This window comes from Sminthopsis crassicaudata, chromosome 5 (assembly GCF_048593235.1).
Source record: "Sminthopsis crassicaudata isolate SCR6 chromosome 5, ASM4859323v1, whole genome shotgun sequence".
In the NCBI taxonomy this organism is placed as follows: Eukaryota; Metazoa; Chordata; class Mammalia; order Dasyuromorphia; family Dasyuridae; genus Sminthopsis; species Sminthopsis crassicaudata.
This window is the reverse complement of record NC_133621.1, coordinates 199,380,179-199,395,921: the sequence shown is the minus strand read 5'-3', so window position 1 is coordinate 199,395,921 and position 15,743 is coordinate 199,380,179. Positions and strand designations below refer to the sequence as shown.

Below are 15,743 nucleotides of genomic sequence, written 5' to 3'. Positions count from 1 at the left end.
AGCTGAAAACAATTGAACACACATACAAATCTTAAGTTAATATCTTAGAAATTAGCTTTGGAAGTCAAAAAAGTTGCATTTAAATTAGCCTTACTAACAAGTGGTAATACATTCCCTTGTTTGACTATGATACCCTTTACTCTTAGTGGGAATTGCAGGACTAGAAGATGATTTTTTTTTTTTGGTAGGAAACAGAAGAGGTGCCAAATGCTGCAAATTGGACAAGAAGCATCCCTGGTAATCATGAGATCTGAGGCCTGGTTTCAGTTCTGCCACTAGCGTTACAAGATATTGAATAAGCTAAACATTAATTCTCTGCATTTTAGTGTCCTCATCTGCAAAGTATCAGACTAATTCATCTTCAAGGTCACTTCTAGTTCTAAAATTTCTATGAAATATCATCATCTAAATGCCCAACTATAGAAGTTTTTCATCTGAATCCCGCGAACTTTTAAAAATATTTTTATAAACATATTTCAATATAATTGACTTCATTTGTGATTCTGTTTTAAGTTTTTAAAAAACATTATTCTGAGAAAGAGTCTATAGGATTCATCAGACGGCTAAAGGGTTCTATGATACATCAAAAAAAAGTAAGAATCCTTGATCTATACAAGGTCAGACTCATAAAGGAGCAGAAGCAGTCTCACACTTTCTTCAAACCCTCTCTGGACTTTAAGCTAGAATTTTCAGACCCCAAGTCCCAAAACAAAGTCATCCCTCTATCTGACCTAAAGTATCACTTCATAATTCCTAAATAATTTTTTTTAATATTTTGATTGACATTTTTCTTTTATATCAAATTTTTCTCTATTATTAATTTCCTCTGCAGTAATCATTCCTCTTCCCCTCCCAGAAAACCATCACCTAAATAAAGATTATTTTTTTCTTTTTTTTAAGCACAAAAATTTTATTTTCATTCGAAATCTACCCATCCCCCACCCAGTGAGAAGGCAAGAAAAACAAAACCAATTACAAGTGTGTAGTCATGCAAAATAAATGTCCATATTAACCATGTGTTTTGGGGTTTTTTAAAGAGAAATATGCTTCCATCTACATCAGTTCTCTTTCTGGAGGTGAACAGCATGTTTCCTGAGACCTTTAGTTCCAACCTAATTTCAGACATGTAGTTATTACACTCTAACCTTTCCTAAAGAAAGAATGCAGAAAAATATCCTGAGCATTACTTAGGGAGGTAGAAATGTCATAAAAATATACATATGCACGTGTGCGCACATAGACAGATCAGACAAACACTCATGTTCGAGACTTTCACAGTTGCTAGGCCTCGGACCGCTTCCGAAGCCCAAGGACCATTGCGTTGCCCAGGGCTCGGGACTGATTGAGTCCCCCTTGCATTTCTGAGACCTTCGTTTCCGCAGGGAGGATGTGGCCAGCAGCCCCCCACTTTGGCGCAGGCTGAGCCCTAGCCCTGCAGCTGCTTGCCACTGTAGTGGGTCTCTTCAGGGACAAACCCACTTCGCAGGGAACACAAAGCGCAGGCCCCAGCTTTCTCGCAGACACACAAAGGTCTCAGGCTGATTTTCCTTTGGTCTACTCCTAAGTGGGCCCCAAGCAGGAGGGCTACTTCTACTAACTAGCAGAGCCGGGCTGTTCTAATGACTTTCCCACACACTGGGAGGTAAGTACTACAGGTATAACCCCTTCTGTAGGGGGGAAAGCAGAGGACCAATCATGGCAACCACGCAGTCTGTCCTCCGCCACACAGCTGGGCTCGGAGGGAGGACACAAAGCCGGGCGGACTCTGCAGGTGGTGCGGCCCAGGACCAAGCCCGAGCTGGTTGCTTTTCTAGCCCACCCCAGCTTCCAAGAGGGGAAGAGCCTGGGCCCCCAGGGCTTTCACTAAATGACAACTCCCAACTTCCAGGCCTCTGGGGAGGAGAGGAGAAGCATCGCAGCTCCTGAAAACCAAACTGTCTACCCACCATCTCCTCCAAGTCCGGCTCCCATTTCTCCCAGTATAATACTGGACTCCGGACACTAGAAAGGGACGGTGCTGGAGCACCACCTCCTCCCAGTTTCAGTGAGCTATAAGGCTCTAAGGGGCTCTGGGACAAACTGGTTTGGCATCCAACAATCAGCCTTCCTTGCAGAGAATGGCCACAGAGTTTTCTGACCACAACTGATGAAGGCTGCCTCCCAAGGCGAGGAGGAAATGTGATTTACATAACCAGTGGTGCATCCATGAGGAGGAAACTGTGGCTCTTCTGAAGATCTGAAATACTAGGGATGCTCTCTGCCAGGGGCCTGATCTGCTGCATGGAAAGAACATGCATTTCCTTGGATCTTACAACATGTTAATGGATTGGTGTTTCATCACAAAATTTTACATTGACATATAAAGGTAAATAAGCAAAAGGCAAATAACGGAAATACAGAAGCATCTCAAGTTTGATTCAATTCAACATTCAGTGTACTCAAAGGTGATCCACAGTACTTTGCACAAAAAAATTTTATTGTACAGTTCTTTCAAGCCTGAGGTCTACCTTCTCCATCCCACATAATTACCTAATTCCATTTTTAGCCATCACTCCCTGCTGCTGCCCTACTTCTCAAGGCCACAAGTAGGGAGAAAAAAAAACAAACAAACATGCATTAGCCAACTAAAAAGGAAATTTTAAAGGAGGGGTTGGAAGGAGATGATCAGGAATGAGAGGACTGCAAAGGGATGAACCACATGCTGTCCCTGAAACACAACCAATAATCTCACCCCAGCAGGGAAGGATAAAGAGAATCACAGGAACAGTCCTCAGTCAAAGATCAGAAACACTGGGGCATGAAAACAATACAATGTGTCAGGGATTGGGGCTTAAACAATTGCCCAAAAACCTGGATAATTAATCAGGAGGTCACAGAGTCATTGTGACAAAAAGTGAGACAGACAAGTAATCTCTTTTCAGTGGAGTTGCCTAGAGTTCACCAATCTGGCACAAGGTCAGTTTCTAGCCTATAAACCTTGATCTGTCCAGTCAGACTGAGATCTGACCTAGAATAATGGTTGGCTAATGAGAGCTAACACTTACACAGCACTTACTATGTACCAGGCACTGTGCTAAGCACCTTAAAAATATCCAGTTTGATTTTCTCAACAATCCAGAGAGGAGGAAGGTGCCTCATTTTACAGCTCAGGAAACTGAGGCAAATAATGTTTACATGAGATGCCCAGGATGACACAGCTGATAAGTCTGAGGCCAGATGGGAACTTAGCTATACAGGCCCAGGACTGTATCCAAGTTGCCACCTAGTTGTCCCTAATTTGCTGAGAGTTCTGCAATCCAGACAGAGATTCAAATTTGTTATCATCTCTTGAGAAACAACTCATTCAAACTAATTAATGGAATTAATTTCCAAGGAACTTCCATGGGATAGTCAGTCTTTGTTAATTAGGTTCAAATGCTCAGACCTGTAAAAATCACCCTTTCCTTCCCTTCCCATTACTTAGCCTCTAGTCACCAAGCCTACCTCTCAGTGATCCTGCCTCTGGACAGACAAAAGAATATTCCATAGCTCCTGGTCATGACTCCAAGACAATCCCATTTGAGATGGACTCTTGGGAGTGAGCTATTCTAAGGAAGAGAGACGGACAGGCTTGCACTGGCACCAGCTACTTCCCTATCACTTGGAATGATGGCCCTGAGCCCAGAGAAGCTAGGGGCAGGATCCCAATCTGTATCTGCCCACCCTCCCTCAGCTGGGTTTTTTGCAGTTTTCCACATGACCAGACTTAGCTTTCCCAGATTATCATTAGCCCTAAAATAAGAGACCCCAGACATCGAGCTGCAAGATTGTAGAAGTCAGTAAGACGTTCTTCCAGTGTCAATACCAAGAATGGAACAGTTGAGTAGGTTCCAAAGCTCACTCCATCACGAATTAGATGACAGGTAGCATGGAGAAAAGATGGTCCCTCGAATGCGATAGAAGATGTGAGCCAACTTGTAGAAGAAAGGCAGTGAAGAAGGACAAGCTGTGGGACACAAAGAGACTTATGTGAATGGCTCTTCCCCTTCTTATCTTCTATATTCTCACCTCCTACCCCCCTTTAAAATTTTACCCACCCATTCATCTTCTCCACTATGATCTACCCAATTAGAATTTTCCCTTCTGCCTATAAAATAACCACTGAAAGTCAAAATGATCATTTAGTCTCAAGCCTGGGAAACTTTGGAATACATGTCAAAGCCTTAGGAGATCCAATATAAAACTATCTCTACCTTCCTTATTTGAGAAGTAGGACCTCAAGGACTAGAGAGAAATAAAGGCATAAAAAAACCAGAATTCAGAGGCAAAAAATAAAGCAAGAAGGCAAAGAATTGGCAGGAATGAATAAAAAATAATCCATAGCTTTTCGTAAAATTAGTTACTGAATCTCTCTTAAAGGAATGGGGAAATGCACTGAAAGGTTAAAATGGAGATATGAAATACTAAAAACAGAGAAAGGAAACAGATAAAGGAACTAGAAGGAATAGGGGGGAAATAAGAATTTTTGAAAATAAATAGCTCTCTTAAAGTAAAATTATTTAAAAATGAAATGCAAAAGAATGACATAGAGGAAACAATGAAAATTAAATTAAAAGGGAAATAGTGGAACATCTATAAACCTCTTATCAGTCTAATCAGTGTTTCTTTTCCTAAAGAATCCAAACATGTACTCATGTGTCTTCGGGTGAAGAAGGAAACAATTCATTTTTCATCACTTACCTGGATCAAATCTCACCATCAAGAGGCACAGGATCAAAGCAATCAAGAAGGTCTTCTTTAAGGGCAGAGAAAGAACATGGTCCGCCACAGATTCTAGCAACCAGCGTAGTAACTTCCACAGAGCCACCAGCTTTCGGCCAAAGGTGCCTGGGAGAGGAGGACAGGGAGTCATAATTGGGAGAACTGAATGGACCTTATGTCCTAAGCTTGAAGTCCAAGGTAATGAGACTGTCTTGTGAAGCTCTTAAACTGGCTCTGACGACAATTCCCAAAGTGTGGTTCGGGGGAGAAAAAGCCCCTCCACAACCCCTTATTTTCAGCAGTGACATCCTAAGACAACTAAGTTCATGTTTCTACAACACCCTGGGTTAGAAGGAGCTTTTCTCAGTGATCACCACTACATGCATATGAGGCCCAGAGAGTACAATCTGTGAGTATCTTAAGTCTAGGTCCAGTTCTCTTGCCACTAGTTGACTCCTAAAGGCAAATTATGTCCTGCCTACCTCACAGAGGTACTGTAAGGGTCAAATGAGGCACTGCCATGATGGAGAGAGAGCTGGATCTGGGAGTTGGGAAGACCCAAGTTCAAAAAGAAGGATGAAAACAACTGATAAATATAAAAATAATTTATATTTGGGTTGGCAAGGCAAACATAATAGTCGTTTATCACATTTTGTGTGGAGGATAAATCAGAGAAATGACAAACTGGAAACAGGGATACCAATTAGGGACTGCTGCAATAATCCAAGTAAGAAGTCCCACAATCATCTACAACTAAAGCAAATAGCTGACCAGCCTTCTTGCTTTCTCTTCCCTTCCTTGACCAAAAAATCAAGGAAATAAAATCTCTGGTACATGCATGGATAAAACAAAATGATACATTGTCCCTATGTCTAAATCTGTACTGTAAGTCCATCACCTCTCTGTTAGAAATTAAGCAGCATTTTTCATCATGAGTCCTTAGGCATTTTGGTCATTGTGTTGATGAGAATTCTTTAATTTTTTCTTTCTTTTAAAAAAACAAAAACAAAAACTTTTAATCAGCTAAAATCTTGCTTTTCACTCTCCCATTTCATTCCACATATGCCCATTAAGAGCACAAGAGCTTAACTAAACATGGATAGTCAATCAAAACAAATATTTTACTTTAGCCATATCCTAAAAAAAGTATCTCTCATTCAATACTGAGTCTTTCTCCTCTCTATTAGGAGGTGGGTAGCATATCTTATCAATATTCTTCTAGAAATATGATAGACCATTAATCTTATCAAAGAGTACAATAGTATCATACCACATTTAAATGCCATCCTTTACTTCTTCAAAAAGATCTCTACATATTTTTGTACATCCTTAGAATTTGTTTTGCTTAGGACTAATCCCTTCCCTCATTTATTTTCCCTCTAATTTCATCTTCCCCTTCTTTTCTCCCTGTTGAGTGAAATGCATTTCTATATCCAAATGTCTGTGTGTTCATGTATTTTTTCTTTTAACCAGTTCAAATAAGTTCAAGTGTCAGCCACTCTCCTCCATTCCTCTTCCTTTTTTATATAATTGTGTCTACTTATATGCCTTGAACATAAGATACTTTTCCTAAGCTTCCGTTTTTTTTTTTTTTCTTTTCCCCTCTCTTTCCATTATTTCCTTAAGATCATCAAGACATAGCAGCCCCATTCCCAGGTCTTGTCTAGTAGGTCTTCCTCTAAACTTTGACGATGATAGGATTCAAGGGGAAGACATATCATCTCTGCACATTTCAATGTAAGCAATTTATCCTTATTTAGTCCTTTTATCATTGTTCATTATTACTTTTCTATATTTCTCGATATTCTTGTGTTTGAACTTCAAAATTTTTCCACAATTCTGGTCTTTTTATCAGAGATACTTGGAAATCCTCCATTTCATTAAAGGTTCCTTGTAGCAACACCCAGTTTTGCTGGGCAAGTTCTTGGCTGTAAACTCAGTTCCTTTGCCTGCTAAAATATCATTTTCCAAATTATCTGCTTCTTTATAATGTGGCTAAATCACATGTTATTCTGACTATGCCTTCTTGGTATCTGAATCTTTTTTTCCCCCAGCTGATTATAGTATTTTTCCATTGACCTAAAAGCTCCAGATTTTGAATATGATGAAATTTGGGCTTTTGCTTTGTCCTCTGGTTCTAAGAGATCTGAACAATTTTCTTTTAAGAGTTCTTGAATTCTATGGATTTTTTTTTTTTTTTTGGCCTTGGCATCCAGATAGCCCAATGATTTTTAAGTTGTTTCTCCATGATTTATTTCTAGTCAGTTGTTTTTGCTATGAAATAGCTTATATTTTCTTCTATTTTGTCAGCCTTTTGACTGTTTTAATTTCTGTTGACTCATTAAATCATTGGCTTCAATTTTGTCCATCTGAATTGCTTAGGTAAGGTTTTGTACCACTTGTGCCAAGTTGTTAATTCCTTTTCTAATTCTTTCTTCCATAGATCTCTTTTATTGTCACATATTTTTCTCTCTTAAGTATTCTTATTCCTTTAATAAAAACTTTTTTTTTTTTAACTCTTGTTTCTTCTTTCCCAGAAATCCTAGTTGAGTTTGAACCCAAGCTGTTTTTTCTCTGAGGCTTTTCTTGGAGATTTATGTTTGAGTATTTCTGCCACCATAATGCTTCCTCATGGTGGGATTCTTTTTATTGTTTGCCCATTCTTCCAGACTACTTCCTGACTTTGTACTGGATGTTAGAGCTGTGCTCTGCCAGAGTTTCGGAGAGAAGGTCTGAACTGGTCCTGTGGGGCACTTTCTTAGCATTTTGAGAGTTGTGTTCCTGTGGGATCTCAGGGAAAAGCTGGGTACCTGAACCTTTTCATATGCTCCCAAGTTTCCCAACTAGACTGATTTAAGGCAAAGTCGAATTGCTGCCATCCTGGTATGCAAGTACCTGACCTGGGTTTGGGTCTGGGCAGGAGCAGACTGCTGCTTAATAGACTCAGTCAGCTGGAAAGCTCTATTGGTACAGAGTGGGAGAATTATAGGTTCTGCCTTTGGTCTGAGATCCCACTCGGTTATTCTTCTGCATTTTGGGCTAGATTCTAGATGCACAACCCTCTCTGATCTTGGGGTCTAAGCCACCTGCTGCTGCTGGTAGTTTCCAAACTTCCTCCTTTCTTCATGTACAGCTTGGAACCCCCTCCCTGGGAGTACCACTCCCCAGCAAAGATCTCCTTCTCAGCCATTTCTAAATCTGTAACCCAGGCTTAAAGGGGGCTCCTGTCCCCACTGCAGTGCTCCCTATGAGTCTGGGATGCCTTGGTTCTGGCCTGGGGCCTCTTCTTACCCCAATTCATAGCCTCTCCCTGGAGAGCTCTACCTGCTGCATGCTCCTAATCAGATCCCATCCCCTGTGTCTGAAGATGTTCCTGTCTATCTCTCTGTGCTGACCTGTACTGGACAAATAAATCAGCATGAATCTTTCTGGATTTCTCCATCAGGAATCAGTCTGGTTGCATGTTCTAGATTTGTTTAGAAAAATTTCTCAAGATCTTGGCTCCACCCCCACCAGTAGATCATTTTCAAGAGTTTCTGTAGCTAAAAACATGTCAATATGTTGTAAAAAGTCTTTCCTAATTTATCTAGGCTAGTTCTCAGACAACATGCACAGCCTATCACTGGGATCAACCAATGGACCCAATTATCTGGACTAAATTAACACTGAAGTAACTTTAAAGCTGACTGGTTTAACAAAAACAACCCTTATGAACATTTAACTTTTCTATTCTCTGATTCTTTTGCTCACCAAGGTAATATATTCTTCTATATTTTGATCTGTTAGTTAAACCAACCACAAGGAGAAAGCACCCTATCTAAAATCATCAGGATAGTTATTCTTTCAGATATAACTTACTGAAGCTGTGATTCTAGTTTACAAATCAGTCTTTTGTTTAAGCTTCTGGAAATCAAGGACTATCTTATCTAAATGTTCCCACTGTGTTCTGCACACAGTGAGAGCTTAATAAACATCTGACATTGCAGTGAATGTCCTACTCTCAATCGGCTAGTAAAATCAAGTTTTGAAGCTAAAAAATTGAAAACCAGACTAAATCTATGGTGAACTGCAGAAGAATCAGTAAAGGAGCTTCTCTCTAATACCATCTTTGGATCTTTCAGAAACAGCTAATTCACCGAATCACAAAATTGCAAGGTTGGAAGGGTTCTACAAAGTTACCTACTTCAACTCATACCTAAATAAAAAAAAAAAAAATGATCAAAAAGTATTTATGCAATCTTAGCTTGAAAAAACCTTACTACTTCCCAAGGTAGCCTATTCCACTTTGGCAGAGTTCTAATCATTAAGAAGCTTTTGCTTGAGTAGAAATAAAAACTGCCCAACTACAAGTTCCAACCATGAATCCTAGTTCTTCTTTGTGGGATTAAGGAGAAAAGATTTAATTCCTTTAATCCTTAAGGCGTTGTAGAATCAAATGAGAAAATGTTTTATTTTGTTTGGATTTTTCTTTTGCAATATGGCTAATCTGGAAATGTTTTACATGACCTCACAATATATAATCAAAACTAAGTTGCTTACCTTTTCAAGAAATGGGGAGAAGAGGAAAGAAAAGAATTTGGAACTCAATTTTTTTCAAAACAATAGTTAAATTATTTTTACAGATAATTAGTATTTATTTCATGAAATAATGAAAAATATTAAAAATAAAAAGAAAATGCACATAAATTAATCTGTAAACCTATTAGAAATTTCAGTATATTTGGGTTTTTTTTTAAATTATTCTAAGTTGAGCCATGCTTCTTAATAAGTCTACCTTTTTCTAATCTACCATTCTTGAAACTGTACTTGTAACTAGTCTTTCTTTGTGCACAAAACTTATCATGTTCTTTACAATAATTTTTAAATATCTACCAAATAAAGTACTAAGTTCTTAGCCTGGTATTCTAGGCCTTGTCCAACTTCCAAATGTCAGAATCTCTGAATTAGAAGGAAGTTCAGAGGCTAACCCAGGCATGAGCAAGAATACCCTTTACAAAGTACATGATGGTACCTAGACTTTACCTGAAAGCCTCTGGTGAACATGACCCCTCGATTCTTCCAAAACAGCCAATGCTTCAAACAAGTCTAATTTTGGGGAAGCTTTTTTTTCTATTTAGGCAATTCTGCTACTTTGCAACTTCCACCAATTCTCCTAATTCTGCCTTCAAGAGCCAGCAGAACAAATCTAATCCTTCTTCCATCAGTCAGCCATGATGACAACAGAAAGAACAATAGCATTTCTATAGCCCTGTGAAGCCTGCAGGTGCTATTCACCAAGGTTTTTGTCCAGACAATCCTTACCGCCAGCACTCCTCTCAAGTTTTCATGGCTCTCTGTGCAATGCACTAACTATCACGAGGGGTTAACTTCCCCTCCCAATGTCCTACCTCCCTGGTTCTCCCTTTGTGGTTCCTGGGTTTTCTCGAGGCTCTCCTCTTGCTGCTGCCTTGCTGTGGAGATGGCTTGAGAAGCGGCCTGTCGCTGCTCCTCCTCGGCACAGAGCGCAGTCATGTCCTCTGCAGCTGTCCAACAGTGCAGGGGCAACAGCACACGAAAAAGATGCAGTTCAAATATGGCCCCATATTCTGGTAGGTCTCGATTGGCTGGCTCTCTCAACCAACTGCTGGCCACCTCCAGGATCGCCTGGGGCTCCTTTACTTTGCTGTACAAAAGAATACTACAATCCCCAACCCCACAAAGAACAATGTCAAGCATTCATCATTACTCATACTCTTCTTAGCTCCCAACTGCCTTACATATGAAATAGGAGGACTAGAAATCTCTGGAATTTCAGGGATCGACATTTCTTCTTCCCATGTTCTCTGCCTCTTCCCCTACTACAATCCTCTCATAGGTCCTCCATCCCTCCACCTGTGGTGTTCCAGGTTTCAGATATTCAGGGATCAGAAATATGGGAGGGTGTAGTTAGCAAATGAACCTCACTCGAGGACCCCCACCCCTTTGTTTCCAGTGAGCATCTCTGCATTGTCAATGGTAACTTACCACAATTCCAGAATTTTGGGGGGCAGATGTTCTGGGCGCGGATAATACTGCAGAACCCAAGAGAGAACTTCTCGCCATCGATCCATCTCTGCTAGGGCCTGGATCCCCACCACACACAGGAAGCACTTCAAGTCCTTGCTGCGGTGAGCAGAGTTTCAAAGTAGAAGCTATCACTCGCTCTGTCCGGTGCTTTCCCTTTCCCCTCCTGGACCTGGGATGCTCCTCCCCTCCTGGCCAAGTTTACCATGCATTAGATGCATTGTTCCCAAGTGCACTAGCCAGCTTCAGCACTTATGAAATGCTCCTCTCAGAAGCTGAACATTACTGAACATTCTTGAAGGATTTAGAAACCCTGAAGCAAAATACAGTATGCTTCCCCACCTTACCCAATGAGTTTGTATAGGTGATAATCAGACTAAAATGAAAAGCTGGCTTTAGGGGGAGAGAATGATGGTAATAATGATAGAAGGTAGCATTTATACAGTACTTCAAGGTTTGCAAAGCACTCTAATGTCAACTCATTCAATCTTCACAACAACCCTGTGAGGTAAGTTATTGTTCTCCCCATTTTACAGATGTGGAAATAAAGGTTAAGTGACTTCCAAGCCAGGATCACATAGGTAGTAAGTATCTGAAAAAGAATTCAAACTCAAATCTATCCCGATGATTGATTCCTGAGTTTACCAACCAAACTATCTTAAAAAGACTACTTGTAAGATAACTGTGGAAGGGAGAAAAACCTACTTATCTAGCCCAGAAGCCCATTTATGTGTGTCTGTGTATGTGTATGGTGTAGAGGATCGAGATATCTTTTTAAACATCAATTTTTGAAACTACTTCCTTCTCTCCTAAGAAAGAAATAGCTATGTCAATAGGGAACTGAACATTCCAGTTTTTTCACTGAGCTTTCTGGAAAAACAAATAAAAACACTGCTCTTATATGGCCAGAAACGTCATATGGCAATGGTAAGGCAGAATCGGATATTTCTCCAGCAAGAGACAGTAAAGAAGCTATGGACAGAATCCCGGGCCCTGACACCATCTCCTTTGTTTCCACAGAAAAAGCCTTACAGACTTGGAAAAAGAGATATCTGGCCAAGGGAGGTAGAGGTGAGGCAGGGCCTCTTACTGTAACCTGTGACCTCATAGGCACGTTTTTCCTTACCCTCCCCCTCCCGGAATGCTTCCCTGCCTACATTTCCATCTTAAACTTAAGGTTCCTCTGTGGATAGAGCAGCCAAAAAACAATTACTGCAACTGGAAAAAAAAAAAAATTAGGGCAGTTTTAAAGGGACAACAACATGAATGGAAAAAAAAAAATCACTATTTTTATAACTTTCTTGTAATAAATAGTTGATAGCTAAAGATCACCTGTACTATCTACTGGAAATGCTCTTTTAGACTATTTTAACTATATCAGCACAACCTTCTTAGAAAAGATTTTGCTTTTTATCTATGTATTTCCAATGATGGTACCTAGTGACTTGCATATGGTAAGTGATTAAGAAATATTTATTGAATCAATACTGCGGAAGATTCAAGTATGATGGGCAGAAAAGTTATATGATGGATCCAAACAAAATTTATCAATTTTTTTTTAAATATTGAAAGAAAAAGGTGCCTGAGCTCCTCAGATTAAGCAAAGGGCCCTGATCACAGATTATGAGCTAGAAAAAGGCCATAGGAGACATCAGAAGTGTTGTTCCAATTTTTCTTTAATCCCACACCTTGTCAATAAAAAATTCTGAGCACCCTCCAATATGCACACTTACTCATTTGTAAATATGTATTATTGTACTAATAATGATGTTCAATATAATTAACATCATTTTAATTAAACATTATATAATAACAAAAATAGAAATTAAAATAATTATCCCACACCTTGTCAATAAAAAATTCTGAGCACCCTCCAATATGTATATTGTTCATTTGTAAATATGTATTGTTATACTAATAACGTTCAATGTAATTAACATAATTTTCACTAAATGTTATACAATTTATGCTTAAATGTTATAATTAAACATTAATAAAAATTAAAGTTAAAATAATTATCCCACACCATATCAATAAAAAATTCTGAGCACCCTCCAATATTACATTTGCTCAATTATAAATATGTATTGCTATGCTAATAATGTTCAATGTAATTAACATAATTTTCACTAAATGTTATACAATTTATGCTTAAATGTTATAATTAAACATTAACAAAAATATAAATTAAAATAATTACCCCACACCCTATCAATAAAAAATTCAGAGTGCCCTCCAATAGGTGAATTTGCTCATTTGTAAATGTTGTTGTACTAATAATGATGTTCAACATAATTAACATAATTTAATTAAATCTTATACAATGTATATGTTTAAACAGAAATAAAAATTTAAAAGGATGAGATAATGATGGAATAATATGCGATCCTAAAGTCAATAGGGAGGCATTATATTATATGACATATTTTATATAATAAATGATCATAAATAAGGTTGAAGTTTATTGAGTAGGAAGTGACAATCAGCCAGCTGTGAGGTAAATGGGCAGACGGAGAAAAGACCGGGGGCGGGGAGCCAGTTAGAAGGCCCGAAGTGAGGAGGAATTAAGGGGGCAGGGTAGGAGAACGGGCTACAGGGAGAGAGAAACTGACAGGACATCTAAGGTTCAGGAGGGTGATGCTGATGTGGTGGAAAGTTCCCGCGGGGGTTTCTAGGGAAAAGGAAATATAACGACAGTGCGGTGCAGATTACCACTGCGGGCTGTTCAGTCCCACCGACACCCGAGGGGGAGGGTCTGGCCCGGGCTCCTAAGGCATTTTCCCACGGGGAGGGTGGCTGTTACTCGCGTTTTACGAGGAAGCTCAGACTCGCTCAGTGCGGCCCCGTCCGAGGCCGGGCCGCTCCCACCTACCTGTGCTCGCACTGCTCCGCCTGCCGGCCGGAGCCCAGGCTCTCGAAGCCCCTCTGGCACGTCTCCAGGCACGCCGCGAAGTCCCGGTGCACCACTAAGTAGTCGGCGGCCTCCTCCAGCAGGCCCTGGAGCGGGGAAGGGGCTGGCTGCAGCCCCACGGGCTCGCTGCTTCGGAGCGGCCCCGCGCAAGCCCTGAGCCCCAGGGCCGCCGCGGAAGCCTCGTTTTTCATGCTCACGGGCGGCCGGTGCCTTGCAGCCGGAGGCTTCGGGATGGACGCCCTCCCGTCCGCTCCTCCCTCATCTGACGGTTGCCTGGGAATAGGAGAAAGCCATCTACAAGCCGTCCTGCCCCCCCGCCGAGAGCACAGGCTCGGAGTCCGAGCACCGGGAGGCCACGTCCAGCCCCCTCATTTTACAGATGAGAAGACTGAGGCCCAGGAAGAAGGGGCGGTCCAAGGTGCGCTAGTATTGGGACTTGGACCGCTCTAGGAGAGGACTGGGGAAGCCGGGAAGTGTTCTTCCTGGGAACAGACGGAAAGCGCTAGGCTCCCAACGGTCCTGCCAGCGGGGGGTGGGGCCGGCAGTCATCAGCGGCCGGGCCACCTCTGCCCCAATTTACCGATTCAACCTTGAACTTGGCAAAGCCTCGCTCCTACTGCTGCCGAGGCGGGGGCGGGGGTGGGGGCGGGGGTCCTCCCAGGACTCCCTGGCTCCTCCGCCCGAGTGAACCTGGGTCCACCTGGAGCGCGGCGAGGTTTTGCTTCCGCTGAGGTTGCCGGGGGGCGCTTCTCGGAAGAACCACGAGCTCCCAGGGGCCCCCTCCGCCCGCCTTCACCTGAGTCAACCTAATGTGACACCTGGCACTTAGCAACGACTCGCCGCTGCCGCTGGAATGCCCCACATAGCGCAGGATCTGAACCAAAGAGGGACACTTTTACCCACGAGCGTCAAGTCCACCGAGGAAGGCTCACCTCCGGCTCCTGCAGAGAGCCGGGGCCACTTAGCCCTCTGCGGACATCTTGGCCACCGATCTCTGCGCTCTTCCTGATAGGCACATGGGCTGCGGGGAGAGCAAAGGATTCTGGGAACTGTAGTCCGCTCAGCGCCCCGATCTGTAGGGGGCAACTACAATGTCCAGCATTCCAACCTCCCGGGAGTGTGAGCGGCTGCTGACTGGTGCTGAAACCGGCTTCTCCAGCTCTTTCTCTATAAAACTGTGCATGCACACCGGTTCACTCCGCAATAGCACTGCAAGCTCTGTAGCCAGAAGAGAGCAAAGAAAAAGTACAATGATCAATATGTGCAGAAATATTATCGCAGCTGGAAACTGATGGGGATGCCCGCTCATGGGGACTGGCTACCGTGTGATGGGACATTATCTGGCTAAAAGCATGAGAAAAACCTGGGAAGTGTAAGAACTGATGCAGAGAAGTGAGGGAGGGACGCGCTACATACTGTGGGATGCCACCTGGGAAGGGCTTAGCCATTCTCAGCAAGGCAGTAATTCTACAGTCCTGGAGGATTTATGATGAAAAGTGCTCTACGGAAATGAAAAAGGAAAAATTCTATCGAGAAAGAACTAACTGAAAGCTGAGTCCAAATGAAAGCGTCCTTTTTTTTTTTTTTTTTTTTTTTTTTAACTTTTTTTTTTCTGGTGGGGGATATTTGTTGTTGCAGTTGCTGTTGTTTTAGAGGAAACATGTGTTTTCTTTGGCAAAATGACTAATATGGAAATGTTTTACATGACTGTACATTTATAATCTATCCTTCAAGGAGGGGGGAGGGAGAAGAGAAAGGGAGAGAATATGGAACTCGAGATTTTTTTTTTTAAAGAATGTTTAAAATGTTTGCTTACATGTAATTGAGAAAAAATAAAATTAAATGTAAAAAAACAAAACAAACAAAAAACAACCTCTTCTTTTTGTATGGAGACAAGAGTTTGAATTCTGCCTTTCAGCTGCATGACCCTGAGCCTTCACTGAGGATGGAATGATCTAAATCATGAAAATAAATTATAATTGTGAAAGTCAGGGCTGGAAAGGGGGTAAAGCTTAATTGTGGGGGACAGTGCAAAGGATTAGAGGCGTGT

The 15,743-nt window shown here is 41.5% G+C and overlaps 1 protein-coding gene across 8 annotated transcripts in view; it reads right to left on the bottom strand.

Annotated features, from left to right (window-relative positions):
* Positions 1 to 14,796, bottom strand: part of PEX26 (peroxisomal biogenesis factor 26) — a 40,910-nt gene extending 26,114 nt beyond the window's left edge. The window contains exons 1-6 of one of the 8 annotated variants that reach the window (XR_012482156.1): positions 14,593 to 14,796; positions 13,655 to 13,966; positions 10,744 to 10,881; positions 10,128 to 10,417; positions 4,720 to 4,866; positions 3,845 to 3,985 (exon numbers count right to left, since the gene is read on the bottom strand). Coding sequence is in view for 7 of the 8 variants with exons in the window: in XM_074266845.1 (XP_074122946.1) it covers positions 3,885 to 3,985; positions 4,720 to 4,866; positions 10,128 to 10,417; positions 10,744 to 10,881; positions 13,655 to 13,884 (906 nt within the window). In the remaining variant the exon portion in view is untranslated. Of the gene's footprint in view, positions 1 to 2,458; positions 3,986 to 4,719; positions 4,867 to 10,127; positions 10,418 to 10,743; positions 10,882 to 13,654; positions 13,967 to 14,273 lie in introns of those variants that run through there. The other 7 variants (XM_074266845.1, XM_074266848.1, XM_074266847.1 and 4 more) reach the window with 7 other exon arrangements.
* Positions 14,797 to 15,743: the final 947 nt, after the last annotated feature.